This window comes from Hippopotamus amphibius, chromosome 1 (assembly GCF_030028045.1).
Source record: "Hippopotamus amphibius kiboko isolate mHipAmp2 chromosome 1, mHipAmp2.hap2, whole genome shotgun sequence".
Taxonomy (NCBI): domain Eukaryota; kingdom Metazoa; phylum Chordata; class Mammalia; order Artiodactyla; family Hippopotamidae; genus Hippopotamus; species Hippopotamus amphibius.
The window spans coordinates 50,343,108-50,367,828 of record NC_080186.1 but is presented as its reverse complement, the minus strand read 5'-3'; the positions used below and the strand labels follow the sequence as shown (position 1 = coordinate 50,367,828).

Genomic DNA, 24,721 nt, shown 5'->3' with positions numbered 1-24,721 from the left:
TAAAAGCCTAGGGTGTTTATCAGTACTCTTCATCCTTAATGATCCCTGAACTCAAGTTGTTGTCGTTTCAGCCTGGAGAGATTATGAAATTGGTGTTTCACTTACCCTTACTCCAGCAAGTAAAACGGTATAAGTATCAAGCCCAATTCTCTTTTGATCATGGCCCCTCAAGTCAAGTGCACAGCTCCAATAAAGACAACAGATTTTAAGGAAAGCCCAGCTTAGAAACTGGATGAATTACTCTGACTACTTTAAAGTTAACAAGTCATTTACTATTTACTGCCAAATATGAGAGAAAATTTATTTCAAATTTAAAAAGATACTCTCAGACATTTAATTTAGTAACAGATAGGAGAAATATAAAGAGCATCCTAAATTTTAAACAACTCTCGTCTAATCAATGGATTAAAAAAAAGGGAGGGGGAGGGGAAGGGAGGGGTGGGAGGAGGAGGGGGAAGGGGAGGAGGAGGAGGAGGGGGAAGGGGAGGAGGAGGAGGAGGGGGAAGGGGAGGAGGAGGAGGAGAAGCAGCAGTCTTCAAATTTCCTGTCTTCTTTTCAAATTCCCTATATTCCTTTCAAGGCCCCCTGCCACAACCCTACTTCAGGCTACCCCTTCTCAATCACATCTTCCTCTTCCCAAACTACTGTGAACAGAAATACAAAAAGTCCTGCTTGGAATAAGTCTCTTGCTTAAAAGCACCTTGAGGCGCTTGACAATGCCTGGGGAGCAGAGGGGGGAGCACAGCCTTTTCAACGTGGTGCTCAAGTACTGCCATTCTCTCCCCACCTATTTGATCCTGATGGCTTCATCTTCCAGGAATCTCCTATAGACATCACAGGCTTTGGCCAAACTGAAATGCTTACCATTTCTCAACACATTTCAGTACCATCACATACGCTGTTCTCTCCATCCAGACTACGCTGTATTCCACTGCTTCCAGTGGAGAAGATACCTGTCAGTTCGCAGGTTACCCCTCCCACCTCTCTGAAGGACCACGGTAGCTGACGTTCCGGGGTTCTCATTACTACTCGTGTGACCTTGAGCAAGCTGCTGGCGTTGACGTGAAGGCCATACCAGCACGTTCCTGCCACACTTGCAGTCACTCAAGGAATATTAGTATCTTTGTTCTTCCCTTGCCTTCATGTTTCTACTGAAAGAGACGTCTCTCTTTTTCAGATTGCCATAGAACTTAGTCCTCATGTTATATCTCGATTTCTTTATGTCATTGACTTGGTAACTAGTATCGTGTTTAGCACATGGTTTATAGACAAAAATGGTAACCGATGCTCATATTCACTGGGTTAAGTGCCGGGGTCTGAAGTTACAGAGATGAATGTGACCAGATTCACTGCCCACAAGAAGCTCACAGTCTAAGAGGGGGAGACAGTAGTATAATCATCTACTTAAATGTCCAGATGTCATTGCCTATGTGTTACATTCAGAGATACGCACATGGGGAAAGAATTATTAGCCCACATGCATTAGGCTGGGCAATAAGGTTACACCACAGTAAAGCAGACGATGTGTGAATAAGAGCCACATTATTCAGGAATATCTCATGCATTTCACAGAATTGAGCTGTGTGGGTTTTTCTTTACAACTTTCAGTGGTGAGAGGCCTGAATATAAAAGGTGTATAGTCTTCACTCACGTTACTGACACTGGTGGCAGAGTCCCCCCTCCTCTGTTTCAACAGTGGTGAGTCACAAGACTAGCACACTTTTAACTCTCTCGGCTAAATTCAGCCCAGGAACCTGTAATAATATAGCTCAACAGCCCAACACAATCTCTTTAAACAGATTATAAAAACCTCAGCTTTCCCTAGACCTGAACATTTGATTCAAAGATTCTCCATGTTTTCTGTTTTTCGAACATTTAAAACAATTGTCCATGGCTAACACAGTTAGCACAGGCTTGGGCGAAGCTACCTGATGGTAAGAACAGGAGACCTGGAGTCAGACACACCTTCAAGGTTCTCCTCCCATCCCACCCACATGCCTGGGCCAAGGTAAGTCTCATTCTGACCTCTACATGGGGGTGGGAAGAATGTACACAGACATGTTGTTGTCCATATCAAGTGTTGTCTAGGTAAACACTTGGGTGGTGTCCAGCTCGTGGTAAGTGTACCAGATCAGAAGAGCTCTTTATTGTTCTGCTTTTGAAATAAGAAAAAAAATTTTAAATGTAGTCTTTCAATTAGCCTCAATTTTGTTCTTTTTGAATTATACACAGATAACTTTTGACTGTAATCAACTTGAGTTTAGACCATCCTTCCCACATCTTTTAAGGAGTCAGTGGTGAGGTCCATCAGGATCATGTGGGGACTGGATACAAGGCAGATGTTCAGGCCCCAGTCAAACCTATTGGCCTGAATCTGTCGTAGTGCTGTTTGTGGGGATGCAGTAATCTATATTTTAACTAATTCCTTGGTTGACTACGCATACTCAAGTTCGAAAACTGCTACAATAAGTAAATAAGGTCAGAAATCAGATATATAAACAAACAAAACAAAAACTTATGTTATTCTATGTTCAAATTAAAATACTCAGTTGTTTGGTTTTTTTTTTTTTTTGGATTATCTGTATTGTGATATCAACTTACTATGGATAATTGAAGTAAACAGTAATTTCTAACCGAAATGGAAACAGAGGGAAGTGACGTGGGGAAATCTTTCACTGCCAGCAACAAAATGAAGATGGAACATCCAGAAGTACAGGCACTGAAACCCGAAAGGGCTCTGGAAGAATATTCAGCAGCTCAGACTACAGACAGCATGGGCAGACTTTGTACATTCTCTGTTTGGATTTGAAGAAAGAGATGATAGGACTGGAGATAACTCTCCTCTCACAAGGACAGCGGCCAAGATCAGAACAGGTAGGAGACAGTGAAAAGTAGCACAGCCCCCCATCAGGCCCGATGGGTGAGTAACTATGATGCTGAGATACAGAAGTCAGAGGCGGGGAAATGCAGTTGCCTTTCCAGCTACGTGTCTGCAGGTTGGGTAAGTGACCTTGCAAAGCTAGGGGGCGAAGCCCTGGCAGCAAGTGGGTTATTTCTGAATTCCCAGGGCCTGGGAAAACAAATATCTGCTTCATTCCACTGAAGTGAACACTTTTGTTCTAAGCTTAAAATGAGCTGCCATTTCATTTTTTTTTTTTTTTAACTGCTCGAATGGTTCCTTTAGACTATCATCCATTGGTATGACAAATCATAGCTGCACTCTCAAAGGCAAATGCTTCATGTAGAACACTTGACATAGTTTTCAAATGACAATCAGTGCTGAGAGAGCTATCTGAATAGATAGAGTTGATCCAACTTAATTTTAGCATCCAGCCTCCTTGACTTGGAATTCAAGGCTTTTCACATTTGAGCTTCTGACCTGGAAGAGCTGGGGCTTACCATATGTCAGGAGAAGGCGTCTATACAATGAAACCACTGGAGGAGGCGCTATCGTCTTTCCCGTTTACAGAAGAGACCTCTGAGGCACAGAGCAGCTAAGTAACTTGCTAATAGCCAGTGGCGAAGCTGGCAGCTCAGAGCCCACACTGTGGCACACGGCTTCTGATTTCCTGGCCCTCTCCCACTGTTCCCCTCACACGTGAACAGCAGGCGTGCCATACTGAAACACGCCTTGATGAAGTCAGGCCTTTCCACACCCCAAAACTTTTCATATTCTGTTCCTGCCTCTTGAAATGCTTATCCTGTTTCCACCTCCTAGGTGATGCTCCTCTCCCTTGTCCTGGCCGAGCTGACCAATCTGTTCCCTGCACTCTTGTGACACTTCCCTCTCACCTGGGAAAAGCAGCATGTAGGTTACAATGAGGTTTTTCTGATGACAGGTCTGCCTTCTCTACCAGCTCCTAAGCTCCTCTAGCAAAAGGACTGTGTCATCTTCACCCTGGTAGCCCCAGTGCCCTGTATAGCACCTGAGGCCAAGCATGGGCCTGACACATATTTGCTGATTGAATTAGTTGCTGCCCTGCTTTTTAAACCATAAAATGTTCCCTCACTTCACTGAGGTCTGTTTCCTCAAATGTCACCACTCTGGATTAAACTTTCCAGAACTCTCTGTACTGGCAGCAACTCCTGGTACTCTCCATTGCTTTACACAGACCTGTTCTTCATAACACTTAGCAGTACCTGATAAACACACATGCATGCATACACACACACATACTCACATATACCCACACACGCATAAATACATACATCTGTGTGGATGAATGTACTTGCACACACACACATACACAAACACATACACAAATATACCCACAGGCATTCAGCAATACATACACATTTATGAGCATGCAGATGTAGGCACATTTGTGCACACGTATATGCACACACGTATAATACACACACACAGACGTGTATAACAAATGACACGTGGACACACATAAGCACATACATGAACACAACCGTGCACATGTGTGCATACACATGCACTCATGCATACAATACATATAAAAATATACACACGTATGTTTATAGGCAAGGTTTTTTTTTAAGCTACATCTTGTGGCATGCGCCATCTTAGTTCCCCAACCAGGGACCAAACCAGCGCCCCCTGCACTGGAAGCTGGGAATCCTAACCACTGGACTACCAGGGAAGACCCTGTATGCAAGGCTATGAACACCTGCAGCAACAAAGAAGCCCTACAGAGTAGGAACTTGTCTCTAATCACTACTATATTCAACACCCCTACAACAACGCCTGGCACATAAAAGGAAGATATCACATGTTTGTTAAATAAAGGAATTTCTCTTGCTCACTGCTATCATTCATAATGTAAATTTGTTAAGATCCCATTAATTGCAGCTAAATATACATAGCACTGCTTTACAGACACTGGCTCATTTATTCTTCAAACAACTCTGTGAGGAGGGTGTGATTATTATTCCCATTTCACAGATGGAAAAACTGAGGCATGAAGTGTCAAGTGTCATGTGACCCAAGGTCACATAGACAGTAAGTGGAGTCAGGATTTGAATCAGTTACATGTTCTTAATTACTGTGTTGTATTACTTCAAGATTTTTCATTTTCATTGTCTTTAGAAGTCAAGTTCTTATATCAGAATCACAGCACAGAGCATGATAAATATTAGAGTTATCAAGGTGGGGTGGGGGAGATGCTACTAAAAGATCTAACTAGAGACTAGTGCAATTTTTCTATATTCCAAAAAAATTTTCTTTCTCAGTTTCTCTAGATATCTCTACTGGCTGCAAGATGCCAGGAGGCAATTGTCAAGATTCCCGGTGTAGGGAAAAAAACTTTTTTTCTCTTTGCCCTTTATAGTGACTCATGAATGCTCAGTTAAGAGAAAACTGAAAACAAGGAAATTAACCAGGCCCGTGGAGAGATGATAAGGAAGCAGCCAGCAGTTCAGATGTGAGGCTGCCGCCGAGGAGTGATAGCGGGAGATGTGCATTTTCCCACCAACAGCTGCGGATGTGCAAGCCCCAAAGTAAACATTAGCACTAGGGGATGTTATATGGACGTGAAGCACCACGTGTTGAGTTTCTGTGCCATGAAAAACAGTGGACCTTTGGGGTAAGCCTACTCTCACAGCCAGTGACGCAAGTGCAATCTTAGACTTTGGGCCCCCAAACAGATACTTTTTCCAGCAGTCTTCTACCTTTTGAACTTGGGGTGGGAAGTCCTCCTAACAGGTGGTTGGCAGTATCAGAACCTGGGGCTGGGTTATTCTGTGTGTTTTTGTTTTTGTTCCCAAGCTCAGCAAAGGAAAACAGCAGCTCATCTTTTCAGTCACATATTAATACATGAGTAAGTAGAAACTTCTGGTTAAAAATTCCCTCTGGATACCAGATAAGGTTCTGAAGCTGATGAGTTGGTCAGAGATTTGCCTGAAATCAGGGCCTCTGGGCACAGGAACTCACACTGAATCAAGACATCCTGCTCCGTTTAGAAGAAAGCACTGGCTCCACTGTTTGATGAAAAGTCTTCACCAAAGTAGATGTGAAGTGATGGGGAGATCAGTGTTACAGTCTTGCATCCAATCCTACCTCCTCCTGGCTCCTTAAGCAAATCCCTTCACCTACTGGGGTATCCATTTGCTCAACCATTAATGGAGGCAAAAATATCAGGATGATGGTTTGAAAGTGGCAAGTCACTACACAGATAAGTTTAATCAACATTCATTTCAACATTAATCAACAAAAATCATCAACAAAATTATTATCAACTTTAGTATTATGGATCTCTCCATCATGCAGTCAAAAAATAGCCAGCCTGGTCTAATAAGCCTGGTCTTATTCCCCACGACTGGAAGAGCCCCAAACATGTGTGCTATTTGAAGTATATTTTACTAAGTCCCTACCCCAATCCGGGCCTCAACTCTCTCATCCACAAAATCGATCTAGAAACATACCTACCTGGAAGAATGTTAAATAGAATCTCTATCTTCCATTTCAGATATAGACATATGTTATAGGCTAATGTAAGTAAAGGCACAGACGTATCTAGACATACATAAATATACTAGCAGGGCAAGCAGGAAAAAGCTCATAGCCTCTGGAGTCAGAAAGACTTGGGACCTAGGATGCAACTTTATCATTTATTGAAACGTCACACTGAACAAGTTATTAAACCTTGACATCCTTGTATATTAAATGCAGAACAACGGTAGCTCACAGTGTGGTTGTCAGCTGATGACACTATTTACAGACTGAAACAAAAATAACTGTTTTGAACTTTTCAGAAGGAACTTGAAGGCCAGGTATTTTAATTATTACCAGCTTTTGAGGGAGACCCTTAGTGCAGACTGTGACAACAAAACAGAAGAGACTTACTCATGGGTGGCTTAGAACAACTAGTTTACCTATTTGATAGCCACCCAGGATCCTGACTGTAGCCGTTAGATGGGATATAATGTGTAGAACAGAATAACATATGTGCACATACAGAGATGTATACACACATACACATGTATATACATGCAATACATGTATAGTTGCATATACACATATACACATAAGCACGTGTGTGAATACACCCACTTCTTGCCTGCTCCTATTTTCCACAACTGATGGAGTTCCAGATACCCAAAACCATTCCCTTTTCCTAATCTGGAGATGGTGTGGCATAACCGGGGCAGGGCCCCTGACCAATGAATTAGGAGGCTCAGTTTCTAACTTCAACTCTGCCGGTAATTTGCTGGGGTAACCTTGGATGACTCACTGTTTTTCTGGGCTTCAGTTTTCTTATCTGCATATTGAAGAACTTGATATAGAATGTCTTTGAGCAGCCTTTTAGTTCTTAAGCCTACAATCACTCAGTATCCAAACAGGAGCATGTATATCAAATAAAGAAGTTATGTTTCAGGGTAGGCTCATAGCTGCACATTCTGGGTTGTGTGGCACAGATTTAGAGACAGGTAGGACAGGGGGAGCTGGCTGTAGCCCCACAGGCCTGCATTCCTCCCTGATTTCTGACCACAGAAAAGCCTGGACTCCCAGCGAAGGCTCATCCCTCACAGTCCAGAGAAGCACAGTGTTCCCGGAAAGCCCTGGGGCATGGGGACCGGAAACCCAAAGCCACCCTTCCCCCATTCCCTCTCTGCCTCTCACCAAGGCGCACTCAGCTGCTCAGTCTCAGGCAGCAGTGGTTCTCATTAAACCAAACCTCAGCCTAAAACAGTAACCTTAAAATCACATCAATGAAGTCCTCTTCCCCCTTCTGATTCATATCCAGGAACTCCGGGAGTCATCCTCGCCCTATCTGCTTGGGCACTGACACCGCTTTTCTCCTTCCAGATTCCCTGGCAAGACGTTATCTGCTCTTCTAATCCCCCTCCATTCCTTACAGACTGTCTGCCTCTTTGGATCCAGCTTCTCTTTCTTGTTGGACACACTCCCTCCTGCCCCCAGCTCCCGGTCCGAACCCAGGCCTGGCTGCTTCTCAGCCCAGTTGTGGTTTGGCCTGATTTGCCCATCTGAGAGCTGCACATCACTTCTGCTTCCAACCTGTGTGCCCAGTGCCAACCTGTCCCGCAGGCCGTCTCCTCTGGGCACAAGGGGACAACTTCCATCCTATAATCGGTTTCCCGGCCCCACTCCAGACACTCAGACTTAGGATCCTTGGTGGGTTGGCCATAGTTTTCTATATGTTTTAAAAGGCTCCCCGACCTGGATTTAGCAATCCTTATTTTGGATCTTTCAAAATCCTCTCACTTTTATTATTTTAATTAACTCACTGATTCACGCAGGACTGACTCTGTGGGTCCTATGCTGAATGACAGGCAGAGTGAACATGACTCGGCGGGAAAAGTGAAACAGGTGAAAGTGTGGCAGAAACACAGAAGAGGGAGTGATTCCTGGTTCCTAAGAGCAGGGTTAAGTTTGGAGACATCTGCATCGTGGAAGTAACACTGAGCCTGACTGCTGATACATGAGTAGGACTGTCAAGGTGGAGAGCGAGGCGGGGCACCCCAACAGAGAGAACAGCATGACCAAAGGCAAGGGGGCAAATGTACATGATATGCTGAAAGAAGGACAAGTGGTCTCGTGTTAGACTCTGGGTAAGGTGGAAGGCGTGGGAATCGTCTTATACTTCCCACTCTGAAGCCTTTACTGTCTTATCTCACAATTAGTTTCACTGAAGAGTTCATTTCACAACGTATATTTTGACAAAGTACTAATATATCAGTAAGACCCTTTATTTGGGGCTGTTTTTTGGCTTCTACAGAAATAAACTGAATTGATGAAGGGAAATAATATCATTGGAAGGGCTTCAGTTTAGAGTAGGACTGCTCATCCCCAGCGCTTGGGGGCAAAGAAATCCTCTGCTGTGGGGCTGCCCTGAGCGTTGTAGGACTTTTAGCAGCATTCTGGGCCTCTGCCCACCACATACTATACCAGTTTCCCTTTCCAAATGACAATCAAAAAAATGTCTCCAGATATTGCCAAACGTCCTGTGGGGGTGGGGTTGGAAAGTTAAAATCACCCCTAGTTGAGGACCACTGGAATAAAGAAAAAGAACAAGAGCTTTGAAGTCAGACTCAGGTTCACATCTTGCCACGATACTAGCTATGTGATGGTAGAAATGTTACTCTTTCTGCCTTCAACTTCCTCATGTATAGAATGGGAAATAACCTCTGCTTTGTAGGATCATCATGAGAAGCAAGAGATAAAGCATGTGAAGCGTCAGGCAGAGTACTTGGCACACAGCAGGCAAGTAAGAAATAGTCACAATAGTGGTAGTACCAAAAAGAGTAGTGATTCTTGTTTTATTAATGATATTATTGTTATTATCATTATTATTATTATTATTATTAGGAATAAAGCCTAACTGAAGTTTGAAAGTTATAACAAGTAAAAAAAATTCCATTTTACCAAGAAGAATAATAGGGCAGGAAATGTTGCAGTTACATTACAGACATCAGTTCCTCTAGGAAGCCTTTCATAATTCTTCAAGTCTCAATTCTGGGCCCATTCCATATTTTTCCAAAGCTTTATATACTTTACTTAGAACATACAATTGTATTGCTTACTTAATGCTTATTTTCTCTACTAGGCTACAAGCTCCCCGAAGTCCAGTTCTCTCTCATATTCACCTTATACTCTCATCAACTAGTAAAGTAGGTCATCAATGAATATTTATTGAAAGACTCTCTTTTTTTTAATACTTGTTAACTTGCTTAAATGCTTATTTTAAGGGTCAAATTCAAGAGCAGACTGGATCACACTGTAACAGATATGCCATCCCATAAGGCACAGTGATTAGAAGTGTGAGCTCTGGAGTCAGATAGTGTGCATTTAAATCACGCACTTACCACTTACTAACCATGTGACTTTGGGTAAGTTAAATAGTCTTTATGAGCCTCATTGTTTTATTTAATAAATGGAACAAAATAATAGTGTGTATAAGGTTGCTCTGAGAATCAGTGTTACTTCTAGGGCACTGACAATGGTGAGATGAAAAGCTGGCGAGTTTTACTGCTCACTGGAATTAACTATGTTTTGCTCTAAGAGGGCATGAACCAGAAGCTCGTCTTGCAAGACGGGCTAAACTAATTCTTCTGCTATAAGAAAGGAAGGAAGGAAGGAAAGAAGAGGAGAGAGGAGCAGAGGGAGAAATTCTAAATCCTCATTTTGGTTTGATTCTGCAATTCAGATGAGCAATTCAAGCCAATTCAACATCTGGCAAAGAACCCAGTACCCAGAACCAGAATGATGCTAAACCTAGGCACAGCGTTTGCTCTTGGCCAACATCTGCTAATGTGATGAGAGCACAAAGGACATGAGTTTCCAGACATCCAGGAATGGATCAAGGAGTGCTCAAATCAACTCTTTTGCTTCATGGAGAACTGAGCCAGGTACACCTCCTATACAGGAACAGTTGCCTCTGTAATGCGAGGTTACTCTATTTGTCAGCTGAATATCCATCCCTCATGGAGGGGATGCCATTGATGCACTCACTCACTAAATATGCACGTGTTAACGGTCCTCCACGGGCAAAGCACAGTGCTGGTTGCTAGGATATAAGAGTAAAATGACATGGGGCTTACTCTCAAAGAGTCCACAAACTTGTAAATGAGACAAAGTTGCACACACAAACCTGGGTGATGTGTATAGTAATGGAGGCAAGTCCCAGCTGTCATGGGAATGAGAGAAAGGAGGGCTTAAGTCAGCTTGGGGGAGTCAGGGAAGGCTCCCAGAGGAGATGGTCCAGCTTCAAGATGTGATGGAGAATCAGAAGTTGCTCTGATAAAGGAGACCAACTAGGGGGAGAGGACCTGAGATAGAAATCAGGTTGTTATTGCCTTTCAGGACAGCCGGGCTGCCGGAGCCAAGAACAGACCTGGAACAAAGTTAATACTATTTTTATAAGCTAGAAAAATATCAGCAGCAGGAGCCCTGGCCAGAACCACCCCCACAAAGAGCAAACAAAGCTACTCCTATCTTCGGGCTGTCTACTGGAGAACTTACTAACCAGTACCTTAAGTACAAAATGTTCTTTTATCTTTGATTTTTATTCCCACCAAGTCCTTCCTCCTCTTTTTCCAGAACTGGAAAAAGCATGAGTTGAGTTTCCCTTGCTTCTTTGATCTTTATCCTCCCGTCCCAGGCTTCCCTGAAGACTGAGAGTCCAGGAGTTTTTCTCCAAAGCAGAATGCTGACCCCTCCTAGCAGTCAGAATGTGGGGTCCAAGGTAGGTCACACCAGGTCAGCACTTGAAGGGACTGTGATCGTCAGGGGCTTGTTTGTGAGAGGCCTGGATGGCATCCAATTCCAAAGCCAGCTTCTTAACCTGACACTTGGCAATCTCTTAGCATGGAGTTCATCTAACCAGATCACGAGGTTGTTTCTGACCTCAATCTATACAGAATGTTAAAGTAGTGAATCCTGTGTTCTGTGAAAGAGTATCGGGGAAGGAAATTTAGGGAAGATTCAAGGAAGGCAGATGAAGTCCAGACCTGGGGTTCTTCTCCAAATGCCTATGCAAAGGGAAGGTAGTTCTCCTCGATAGTAACTCAGAGAATTTCTGCTTATAAAGCTCCCACTTTGTGTTAGGCATTGTCATTTCAGAGTGAGAAAAATCAAAGAAAGATACCTCATTATTGTGTGCCTACCATTCTGCCAGCTGCTTTACCTGTTTACATTACAACACATCTGTGAGGAGGGCATCTCTATCTCGCATGACAGAGGGAAATTCAGATGTATGAAGAGGTATGATATTTGGCCCAAGATACACAGGTAGAGAGAATATGAATTGAAATCCAGATTCCACGTTCAGAGTCCTTATTACAGCATCACAATATGTCTCAGGGCTTAGCTGTCTCAAACCAATATTATTAAGTTGCAAACATGCAGCCCAGGAGAACAACCAGAATCTTCTCTCCAAAAAATCTGCAGGGATTTGGCTGTTCAGTTCACTGCTATAATCTCCGGTGCCTAGATCAGTAACCGTAAGGTTTATAAGCATTCAGTATATATCTTCAGTAACTACATGCTTTCATGGGTGGATGACCTTTCAAGACTTTCAGGCCTCTCTTCCCATTCACATCCCGAAAGGCGCATAGGCAGCGTGGGAAACAAGAGGGAATATTTGTTCCCAGGCCTCCTCTCTTTCCCAGACATCCCAACTCTAAACTGGATGTAAGATGAAGGGGAGAAGTGGGGGTATAAGAAGGATAAAACTTGGTCAGATTGCTAAATGGGTCTCCTTCCTGGGCCCTCCCCGGCCACTGCTGGCTCTTAAGCTCAGCGCTTTAAGAATCCAAGGTCCTATTCCATCTTTCGACTTAAAAAACTTACTTTTGGGAAACTCACTAATGTAAGTGCATTTGTGTTTTAAAGAGAACAAAAAATCTCAGCCGAAGCTTCTTAGGGTAAAAATGTCTGCCACTGAGCATCTCTGATTTAGGAAACGAGGGGGGTCATTTCATGGCCTGGAATCCTCTCAGTGCAGTTCAACTTACACTCTCTGACTGTCTTCAGAGGGCACAGCAAGTTCCTGTGCAGAAGTGAGAAGGCGTGTTTTGGTTTGTTCCTTAGGGAGGTCTGGCAAACTGACAAGGGAACCAGAGTCCTGAAAGTTCCCAAAGTGCAGCCCTATTTCTTTCAGCATGCAGTGGTCCAAGACCAGTGCTTGTCCCCTGGGTGGGGGTGGGTGACGGAGACTGCTGGCCCAGGGATAACTGAAGAGCATGACGCAGGAAGCTTCCCTGGCCTCAAGCAGGATATGGGAAGTCAGGGTTACTAGGAGACAAGAACACTCCGTGTCTGTCTAGACCACGAGTCCTCTTTTAGCTTGTTCTTAAAAACCAAAATCATGACATTCCAATCAAAAGCACACACTGCCCACAGTGAAAAGGGAAAGAAACACTCTTGCCTATGATCAGCACTGTCCCACCCACGTGCATTATTGGCTGGTTACTATCTCTCGGGCATTCTGTTAGATCCTGAGCACATAAAGATGAATAAGACAGACATGTTTGTAGATGGATGAGAGCTAGCTGCTCTGAAATTCCAGGGACCGTGCAGAAGAACTAGTCACTGCTTAATAATCTGCTGTATAAAGAGATTAAATTTCAGATTAAATTTCACTCTACAGGTTAGGGCCATTTTATCTTATTCTTGCCTTAATGTAACTTTATTCATTTAATAACTCTATCAAGCCCCTGTATGACCCAGACACAGCTCAAAACAGGTTATACAAGATGAGTAATACAATGCCCCTGCCTTCTAGGAGCTTACCGTCTAGTGGAAAAGACAAGTGGCTAAAACAGCAATTACAACACAATCACTTCTTTCATGGGTTAGGTAAAAGTGCTGAAAGAAGGACTGCATAGACAATTTCAAAATACATGGAGGAGCCTTCCATGGAAGGCTACACAGAGAAAGCATCTAAGATGGGTCTTCAACTTAGAGTAGAAGTTAGCCAGTGGGCAAAGTGGAGGACCAGTCATCCTAGGCAGAGAAACACATGTGCAAAGATATGGAGGTGAAAATGCACAGAGAGAGTTCTGGGAATGCAGCTCAAAGAAAGCATTTAAATAACTCTTGTCTGTGACATGAAATGAGGACTAAAATATCTTTCAAAGTTTTTTGGACTGAAACCCATAGTGAGAAATTCACTTTCATCATGGCCCAGGATACACATGCACAGACACATAAAATGGAAGTGGAAACATAGTTTTCACAAAAAAGTGCTTACCCCTACTGTGTGAGACATATTCTGATATTTTCTACTCCCGTCAGTTCATTCTATTCTGAAAATCCAATGGTCATGATCTACCAAATTGATCTCATGAAGTTCGAACCATAATTTAAAAAGAAACAGAGAGAATGGCTAGGAAAAAAGATTCGGCTAGAGTTGAAGTGAAAAAATATTGAGAATCTGAACAATTCCCCTTCCCCCCCCAAAAAAAAATACAATAAGGATGAAGAAGAGGATGGAGTTATCACGCTTTACTGCAAACCTTGCCTCATTGTCTGCCTTCCATTTGGGGATGAGACCTTGTTTTTTTGTTTTTGTTTTTGTTTTTTATTAAGTTCACTGTCCCCCAACACCATGCTTGGGACATACTAAGTGTTCAATGGGTCTTTGATGAATGAATAAATGAATACAAGAATGCCAGGTTGGAGACTTATTTAGAAGATGATATCAGGAATACACCCATGTAACTGGACACAGGATATAAGCCAAATATATTATGAAAATAAAATCAGAAGTGTAAGGGTTTTGGAGTATCTGTAGAAAAAAGTAGTACAGGTAAGTACACCATCATCATCCAAGCTAGCTGGAAGTTAATGTGTCTTTATCAAATTTCCAGTAAACCAAAGAACCATCCAGATATTTAGGCACATCACTTTTTCTATTATTTTATATGGAGGAATTAATAAAATTATAAATGAATTCTATAATTGATGAAAAGTTCTATAATTCTACCTACATGCCTAACTATAAAAAGGCTTTTCTTTACTACATCTTGAATCACCAGCTCTCAATCTTTGCTTTAAAAATAGGAAAGGAGTGCCTTTGATTCTGAGGAGTGTTTGAACACAGTGTTGGTGGTGGTGACATGGAGTAAAAGATTACCTAGTCCTCCTGCATGGGCATCAATCAGTGAAGCTGCCACTGCAATTCCAGCAGGAAGGCCAAGGTCCTTTGCCGCCTCTGGTGTGAGCCCATTTCCAAGAGAAGCTCCAGGAGGCAGCACTTGGTTTCCTGGGTAGACGGGAGAAAAAATAAACACCTGTCAGTTTGAAAAACACAAAAGCAAACAGAGGGTTTTCTTAAGAGAACCTCTCTGCCCCCTCTCTCTCCTCTGCCTTTTCTCAACTTCATAAAGATAGAAACCATGCCGCTGCAAAGAGTCCCTGTGCTCATTTAGTGACTTAGGTGCATGTCCTTGCTTCCCATAGGTCACGCTCTGGGGTGCTTTACAAAGCCAAGAGCTCTAAGCCATCTTTCAAATCAGAGACAGATTCATGAGAAATTCCGAAAGATACAAACACAGTGGCCTCTTTGGAGACTAGGCTGAAATGGTCCAACTGTTCCAAATGAGCATCCTAACACAGCAGCCCTACCAGCATACCTTACACACACACATACACACACACACACACACACACACATCCATACACACTTCCTGATTAATGCATATTCCTAAAGAAGTCGAGAAAATTTACTTATGTAGTTGCTTCCTACCAGAAGATAAGGGAGGGGATTATTCTGTTCCAATAAAGCATTTCTTAAAAGTTTTTCTCAGTTGGAAAAGAGAGCCCCGTCTAAACTCTGCAAACTTTACAAACTCTGCTACTTGCACAACCACAGAATACAATTTGAATGGTGTTCTTCGGAGTTGTGCAATGCAGCGACCCTGATATTTCAAGTGACCTTGAATTCCTGCAGTCAGTCAGGCCTTCAGTTAAGAATTTATTGATTGTCTTGCTTTGTGTGGGCGCTGCGGCACTGTAAAAGGCAGTCCTTGCCCCCAACCTAGTTAGGGAGATGAGATCAGGATACAGAGAACCATGCAAGTCAGAAGAGAATGAAGTGATCCATCTGCTCCCAGGTGTTTAGCAGAGGCTGAGTCCCCTCCTCCACCCACCCCCATCCAAGGAATTTATAACAAGTACTTCTGCACTGCAAGGAGTGGTGGGGCTGGACCTCTATATGTGCTAAGATTCCTCTGAGCTCCAAGGGGCCAAGATTCTGAATGTGTGCCATTTGCTCAGTGCTAAGATTCCTACCACTTGTTAACTGTTCCATGGAGTTCCAGGCTTGGGCAGAGGTGCTTCAGGACTTCTGGGGGTGGAGGTAAGGGTGGAGGTTAGAGGGGGGCAGAGGGTGAATGGCTCACTGACCTCCTCTAACTGAAAACAAAGCACCTCCACAACACCATTTTTATCCATTTATCAAATTGTATCCAATTTGGAAAAAGTTTAGCTAAGAAAAGGAAGCAGAATAGGACTAAACCTGCTGCATGGCTTCTTAGAGCATCACTGTCCAATATGGGAGCCACTAGTCACATGTGGATTGAACGTTTGACATGCGGCTGGAGTAACCAAGGTGCGAAATTAATTTCATTTGAATTCATTTCCATTTCAATTTCAAAACTGATACTCAATTCAGTTGCTGAAAAACTTTTAAGTACGTTTGGAACAACTTGGGTGTGCAAATCTACTTTTTCAACGTTAATTTAAGAAATATAAATCAAGTATTTATGTGAAAATTTAGAGTCTGAATTGAGAGGTATTAAGTGGAAAACACCCAGCACATGTCAAAGATTTTGTATGAGAAAATGAATGTAAAATATCTCATTAATAACTTTTAGGTGAATTATATATTGAAATGATATTTTGGGTGTATTAGGTTAAATAAGCTATATCAAAATTAATTTCACCTTGACTTTTTAATATGGCTAATGGAAAATTTTAAATTACATATGTGGCTCATATTATATTTCTACTGGACGGCACTGAACTGGAGGATAAGGTCCAGATGCTCAAGTGATGGGGTGGAGGGCACGGAGAACCTATAGTCTGCTTTGCATGCACAGCCAGCAGAAACCTGGAGGAGAGCCGTGCCCTTAGCTGTGGACAGTCTGGCTCTGCACACTGTCTCAGTCATGTCACTGTGTCTCGTATCTAGCACATATCAGGCAGCATTCTCATTCACTGAGCACTTCTATGCTGGGGACCATGCTAAGGACATGACATGCATTTTCTCACTTCACTGTCACAATAATCCTATGGGAACATACCCTATGTGGGTATTATTCTAATCTGTCCCCACTGCACAGATGGATGGGGAAAGTCAGGTTTATGAAGGGAAAGTAAACTTACTACAGTCATACAATTTAATGTGTTGGAGCACAGGGCATGGATTCACTCTGATGGATACCAAACCTGTGTTCTTATTCTTTATATTTACATTTTGGTGCAGCTTCTAAGTGAATGAAGGAATCAAGAGACATATTTGTAGAACAAACATTACGTGTGTTTAAAAAGTGGCACCATTTAGAAATCCTACCCACTACATTCAGATTTTTTTTTAAAGGGTGAATTTTCATAAGGAAGATCAAAATGGGAACTTCCATTCCACCTTCATCCCCAATCCTCCCAAACACAAAGGCTGTCATTTTCATTGAAAAAAAAAAAAAGGTTCAGAAGAGAAAAAGGATTAGCAGGGTGGGGTACACTTCCAAGCCTTTTGGACAGTAATTTAGAAAGAGGCCTTGGCTGGTAAGGTGCAGAGAGAGCCCTGGGCTTGCAGCCAGAAGGTCTGAGTTCAAATTACATGCTGGAGGAGCACAGGTAGATTTCCCAGCAGAGGCAGCATCTTGAACAAAGGCTGAGAAAGAAGGGAGACTGCCAACAGGGCTGAGTGAACTGGCACATAAGCTGGGGTAGGGCCCAGCAGGGGGTGGAGGAGGCTGATAAGGCTGGAGAGGAAAGTGGGGAAATCCAGACTGAGGTGCTCGAATTTATCACAAAGATCACTGTAAGCTTCTGAAATAGCATTAAGCCAGGGAGTGAGGTGACTGGATTTGCATTTTTTTTCTTTTGAAGTACAGTTGATTTACAATAATATTGTATTAGTTTCAGGTGTACAGCAAAGTGATTTGGTTTTACATATATATGTATATATCTACATTCTTTTTTCCACTCTTTTCCATTATAGTTTATTACAAGGTATTGAATGTAGTACCCAGACTCACAGACATGGATTTGCATCTTTTCAAAGGTCTCTCTGGCAGCTCTGTAGCAGAGGACAGAACGGGATAAGGAAAAACAATGGTAGAGCTATCTCAGTAATGAGAGAAAAGAGAACAGCGTTTGTTTAAGGTTAAGTGAGATGCAGAAATAGAGGCAGATATGAGAGATTTTGTGGAGCAAGAAGTGGCAGGAGGTAGTGGTTGCTTGGATACGGGGAGTATGGTAGATAGGGAGCCATCACCACCTGGATTCCCAACAAGGCTGGACCTGCTGTCTGGTAGATGGTCAGGTCAGTAGACAGCCCTCAGCTGCCAGATCCTCAAGGTCACCTTGATGAGGTGATGCCTTTCCTGGGGGGCCACACCTGGAGACTCAGCAGAGTGGAAGCAGAGGGCTCTGATGGGCACCACTTACTCCAGAATACTCTGCCAGGGCGGCCAAGGTCTCGTGGGACTTCTTCACGTTTGAATTCTTCCTATGCCCAGTCCTACTCTAGCCCCTTCCCTTCACGGATGGCAACCCCTAATAACCATCTGATACCCCCAAATCTGCCTCAGCATCTGCTTCCAAACAACCCAACCTAGGGCAGTGAGCCAGGCTTTCTTCTCAATCAGGTGGTCTAGGAACCACAGCCTTCAGGAACTGTCTATCTGGACCCCAAGCAGGAAGAAGTTTTGTTTAGCTACAGCCCAAAGGGAAACAGCCTGGCATAAGAGAGGATGATAGAAACAGGTGGGAATCTCTGAGAAGTCATCCCAGGAAATCACACTTTATCAGCCAGAGGTGCACTGGGGACCAGAGGAGCTGTCAGAAGCAGGCTTTGGTGTGTCTTGACAACTTTTCCGGAAATAATCCTCCTTTCACTCTTCTTTCACCAAAAAATTAAATTAATCACAGCAATGGTTTTCCCAGACTTAATGAGAACTTCACAGCCTCAGCATTTGCAGTCCCTTCCCTTCTTCATTCAACCATTTACTCACGCATTTTAGCAAACATTTCAAGAAAAGTGGTAATGAAGATGGCCCTAGATATTTTCGATTACCCTGCGCCCAGATATAGGTGCTGGGAATAAGTGAAAGAGGAGCTTCTGACCTCAGAAGGCTCACACAGTGGTCTGTGCAAATCAAGGCTCTCCAGACCTTAGATAAAACGCTCTCAAGGTAGAATGTGCGTGGTGGTCCCAGAGCACCAAGGAGGGATGGTGAGTGTGGCCAGGGGAAAGCAGGAAATCAAGAGGAAGGTGACATTTGAGCCTGGTCTGGAAAGACAGGTGGCAGATTGCTGGTTTCAGTGCTTGGGGAGATGGACACCATTAGAGCGAAAAGTGGGTTCACCGTAGGGAGCCGCGAGGGACAGAGAGTGTTTGAGGTGTTTATTTGTTGGCAAAAAGGGCACCAGGGAGGAGAGGAGACCTGTGGCCACCTGGACAAGAGACGCAGCAGGGGACCCCAGGCGGGGCCAACTAAGGCCATGTGGCCTGAAGACCAACAGCTTTGAGCTCTTTGTTTATTATTTAAGAAGATAAACCTGCAGCGAGAAAGGCTAGAAAACGAAATCATTTTTATTTTTAAAACAACAGAGCCAACTGAAAAATGCAGGCTGCGAAACATTATGTAGAGATGACTTCTTTTTTTTATTTTAAAGATTTTCTGATGTGGACCATTTTCTAAAGTCTTTATTGAATTTGTTACAATATTGATTCTTTTGGTTTTTTGGCCCTGAGGCATGCGGCACCCTAGTTCCCTGACCAGGGATCAAACCCACACTCCCTACATTGGAAGGCGAAGTCTTTTTTTTTTTTTTTTTAAGAACTTTTATTGAGATACAGCTGACATACAATAAATGGCATATATTTAGAGTGTACAATTTGTTTTTGTTTTTTTTCTTATTAGTAATGTATATATGGCAATCCCAATTTCCCGGAAGGTGAAATCTTAACCACTGGACCGCCAGGGAAGTCCTGGAGATGACTTCTTTTTAAGAACAACAGCAAAGATGTAGATGGACTTATTCATAAAAACACACTCCCAGGGAAAAATATAGAAAACAGGTTTTCTCTGGATAGAGAAATTATGATTTTTTTTCTTGTTACTAACCTATACTTTCTAATTGTTCTACCTTGAACATGTGTTTCTTGTATAATATTTTTGAAGGTGTTTTCCCCCTTAAATCTGTACAGGGTGAATAAATTAGGGCACATGTATTCAGCCGAATCCTTCCTAGCCATTAAAATGAATGAGGAAGAATTAAGGTATGGATCTGGAAGGGAGTCCAAGATAAACTGAGTGAAAATGGCAAGATGCAGAGTAGTACTCAGAGTGTGATCCCATTTGTGAATTTTGTTAAAGGATACAGAAACAGAAGTACACACACTTCCAGAAAAGTCCTAGAAAAAAACGCAAAATATTGCTACCACGGGGACTGGGATCCAGGGTGGGGTGCTCTTCTCTGCCACCTGTGCTGCTTCTGTACCCTGGCCCTGTACTCCTTTAGCGGTCAAAACAAACTAGTTAAGTTAAAATAAAAGCAACATTAAAATCAGGAGGATACTGCACACCTTTTCCAAACCCTGCTCCTCAGTCTGAAGGCTGGAGAGAGGCCCAAGGCCAGTTCACTTACTTTCTTGATCTGGCTGCCTTCTGTTCCTGTGAACACCCCGTCACCTTGCAGTGGAAAAAAGCAATCGCTCTGAGGGCTCGTGGGCTCCGGTCCACTGAGTCCCACTCTGATGGGCAGAGGCGGCGGGAGGGTCACAAGCGGGGGGCCTACAATTAGCCCGCGGTTACAGTCTCTCTTCACGGGCGGGGGCTGCCATTACACCAAATCTGCCCCTACCAGTTTTTCAATTATCTGTGACTAATGAGCACTTTGGGAACAGTTTCAGACACACACATAATCCTCCTTCCTGACGTCAGCAGCAGAAATTAATGACTGTGTGGATTGCTGGGAGACAGAAAATGCATTATAATGGTCAACAGAACTGTTATCCTCTCCAGGAAGGGGGAGGTGGGGGCGGGGTGCTGTATTAACTGGAAGGGTCAGTGTTCCTTTGTATTCCTACAAACATGAGACGAAACCCAGGGGAGAGCTGGCTCAAAGCCCGTGGAAATGTCAGAGAGAGGTTTGGGCGTGGGTGGTATGCAACCCTGGTTCCTCTGTGCTTGGCACTGGACCCCCAGTCCCTGCTCATTTTTGCCAAGGTCAACAGGCCAACAGGATCAGCCAGGACAGTCCTAAGTGACATCCTGCCCTGGCAGCAGAACGGGTGTCCGAGTGCTTTCAGATTGAATCCACTTTCAATCTGGTTTTGAGGTGGGAGGACAAAAAACAAGAACGTGCAATTCTCAAACAATAGGCTGGAGTTATTTCAAAAGAATGTCGTGGTTTCTATGAGTTGTTGTTTCACATGGGCATACTATGTGCTGGGGTAGTTTCGAGGATTTGCTAAGACCTGGTCTGGTTCTGGTAGAGCTCCAAAGTTATGTGAACCACGAACCCTCAACTAAACCAAACACAGCATCCTTGTGTGCTTATGGCTGCCACTAGACTGGCTATTGATACGTATTTTTAAAAGAACTGACAGAATCAGGGGCTTGATACATACCTAGCACCTAAATTCCTCTATAGAGATCTCACCTGGACAGGTTGGCTCAGGGAGTTTTCTAGACCTGGAACCATAATCGGTACAAGATGGACTGAAACACATCCCAGTAATTCTTGCTCCTGAATGGGAGGTACATATGCCCAGAACTAGTCACTTAGAGAAAGTAATGAAAAACCCCAACCTGACACATTCTGCCACCTGTTGAAAGACACCTTCCCAAGCATTAAGCTGTTCATTTCCCTTCATTTTCCTCTTAGAAATAAACTTGTTTTAATTAGGGATTAAATTCTATTTTAAATTACTGATTAAATAATTTTCTGATGATGTCCTCAGCATTTAATATTCACTGAAGAAATGTTTACTGAATACCTACTGTGCGCCAGGCACTACTGTCATGTTGAAAATGCACTAAGGAACAAGATAGATAAGGGTCTCTGCCTTTACAGGGCTTACCTTCAGTGGACACTCTTCCCAACCAATACCTATTCTGAGTTACATTTTGTAACTATTATAATCTTGTAAGCTCTGCTGTGATTTGGACTCTTTTTTTAAATTTATTTATTTATTTTTATTTATCCATGTTGTTGCGTCTTCATCATTGTACGTGGGCTTTCTCTAGTTGCGGCAAGTGGGGGCTACTCTTCATTGTGGTGCACAGGCTTCTCAGTGCAGTGGCTTCTCTTGTTGTGGAGCACGGGCTCTAGGTGCACAGGCTTCAGTAGCTGCACCACATGGACTCATTAGTTGTGGCTCACAGGCTCTCGAGCTCAAGCTCAGTAATTGTGGCGCACAGGCTTAGCTGCTCTGCAGCATGTGGGATCTTGCCGGACCAGGGCTCGAACCTGTGACCCCTGCACTGGCAGGTGGATTAGTAACCACTGTGCTACCAAGGAAGCCCCTAGACTCTCTTTCTCATAATTTTTTATTCCTAGCCTTCTATTCTGACCTATAGTAGGTGTTCAATCAATGTATACACCATATATATTAAATCAAATTTTGAATAACCCTTATGCTATGTTTTGTTTTTCCCTGTGTCTATCTCTTTCCTTCTCTCCTACTAGACAGAGAGTAGCTCAAAGATGAGTTTATTTATCTATGTATTCACTTTCCCTCCCCTCAGCATCCAGCAGTGTCTAGAACACAAATTCTCAGTAATGTTCACCCGACTGAATTTATAGATTTCTTTCAGAAAGAAAAGAACATAAAGTACATATCAATTAACTTAGACAAAAAGATAACATATATACACACACTGTTGACTATCAGCATTTGGGAAAGTAAAGAGCAGATACTGGATTCAAGTTTAATTCTTTAAGGCCACTGATACAGGAACATTTTTCCTAATATAATCCCACCAGCAATACACTCTCATCTCTCTAACTCAGGCACAATGTAATGTATTAAGGCCTACATGTGCCTAGAAAATGGTCAACCAGCAGGCCTGAGCCTCTCACTAGGTACAGTGATGCTATGGTGACAAGACACTGTGGATGTCACCCTTAGTGAAACAGAGGCTCTCAAGTTCTCCTTGCCTGGTCAAGTCTGAGTCAAGAAGTGGATGGTGGTCAATTTATAGGTGACGGGCCGCAGGTCTTATGGCCAAGTGGGACTGAGGAAGGCAGGATGGACACCAGGCCGAGCGGTCTGGACTTTTTCTAACAAGCAACTGGTAACCACTGTAGGTCAGTGAGCCAAGAAGTGGCACATACAACTTGTATTTTAGGAAGATGAATATCCTAAGAGTAACAGTGCCTATTTATTGGCACCTATAGACTCTAAAACTGTTCTTGGCATTGTTCAACCGCTATCCAACTAGCAACAAACCCACTAGGTTAGCGTTAGAATCACCATGTTACAGCGGCAGAAATAAACAGAACAGAAAGGTTACATAACTTTTTTAGTCACCTGTCGGATGAGGGGCATGGTCAGGGTTTCAACCTAGGATTCTCAGATTCCAAGTTCTGATACTTTCCTACTATACCACACAGATTTGAGGTGGGAGATACTGGAGCCAGGGAGAATGATCTCAAGTGTGTACTGACTGTCATGGATATAAAAGAAAGCAGCCTCGTTTACAAGAGGCTCCCAAGGTGGGTCATGTCCAGGAACAAGGAATCCCAGCACACAGAATCATCTAGCTCCTGCCTTTCGTCTCCTAGGCAGGTTCCAAAAACAGAGACTCTGGACTTCAAATGGCCCTTAGGGACCAGCAACTTTAGTGTACTCCTTTTACAGCAGAGAAAACTCAACAGGGAGGGAGGTGGGTTCCCTGTGGTCACTCCCTATGGTAGTAGAGTCTGGACTGAACTCTAGGGCTCCCAACTAGAGGCAGGCTTCCCTCATTTCTCCATACTCCCTGCTGTGACAGTGCCATCCTGCCCCCTCCCCCAACTGGACCAGGAAGCTCACCTAAGCCAGGGTCTAAGTCACAGGGAGAACAGGAGGACTGGCAAGGATCCAGTGGATTCCAGCGGTGTAGGTGGCCGATTCTGAACTATTCAGAGCATAAAGGGCAGTCTTTTTAGCTTGAAATCATCCATTTTGACACCCATGGTGACCTAATTCTCTAGATAATTGCTGATGCCCTATTTTGTCCTTACCTAGCCTAAGGCCATCTCCAAAGAGCCTTTCCTGGGTAGATCATAATTAATCAGTCTTTCCTCTACAATCCCACAGCATGCATCTTGGAATTACATCATTCTGTTCTACATAATGGCTTTTTTTCCTTGTGCCTCCTTCTATTTTAGATTCTAACTGCCTTGAAGGCAGAGCTCTTTCAGTTGAGCAGAGCACTCGGAGGTCAGGTTAGGAGGTGGGCAGGCTTGTGTGGGGATCCTGGCTTTACCAAGCACAGGGTTATGATCTAGGCAAGTGATTCAGTTGATTCAATTTCCCTGCTGCAGTTTCCTCACCTTTAAAAAGGCTATAAGGATGCTATTTTTCTCCCAAAGAAGTTGTGAGAATTAAACAAGATGATATCTATAAAGCACTTCAGGATGCTGTCTGCCACATGGCAAATGCTTGATAAATGCAAGACATCATGGTTATTATGACTCCGTACGGCTGGTGTATGGGATACTGCCTGGGACACAGTGGTTATTCTGTTCATTCTGGCTGAGGTTATAAAGCTTGAGGAGAGATCCTCAACGTTAGGGCATGTGGAAATGCACACTTTGGGGGTTATGAGAGCAAACCGCAGAAACTGTGAAAACTGTTAAAATATTCACAGTGATGGAATTCAGTTTTCCAGCACAAAAAGTGTCTCCCTGTGGTCATGTCTCCATGGCATGTCTCCAGAGTGAAATGTTTTAAAAGCACTAAAGGTGTACCCTTCAGAGTTATCTTAAGGACCAAATGTTTGCTTCAAAAGGAAAGATTATGATTTTGTCAGCAAAAGTCTTGTTAAAATGACCAGTGCTTTTAAGACC

At 43.3% G+C, this 24,721-nt stretch overlaps 1 protein-coding gene across 11 annotated transcripts in view; it reads right to left on the bottom strand.

Moving 5' to 3' along the window:
• FGGY (FGGY carbohydrate kinase domain containing) overlaps positions 1-24,721 on the bottom strand; it is a 420,251-nt gene that overhangs the window by 192,446 nt on the left and 203,084 nt on the right. For all 11 annotated transcript variants that reach the window (XR_009049724.1, XM_057712523.1, XM_057712514.1 and 8 more), the window contains one exon: positions 14,565-14,693. Coding sequence is in view for 10 of the 11 variants with exons in the window: in XM_057712523.1 (XP_057568506.1) it covers positions 14,565-14,693 (129 nt within the window). In the remaining variant the exon portion in view is untranslated. The remainder of the gene's footprint in view (positions 1-14,564; positions 14,694-24,721) is intronic.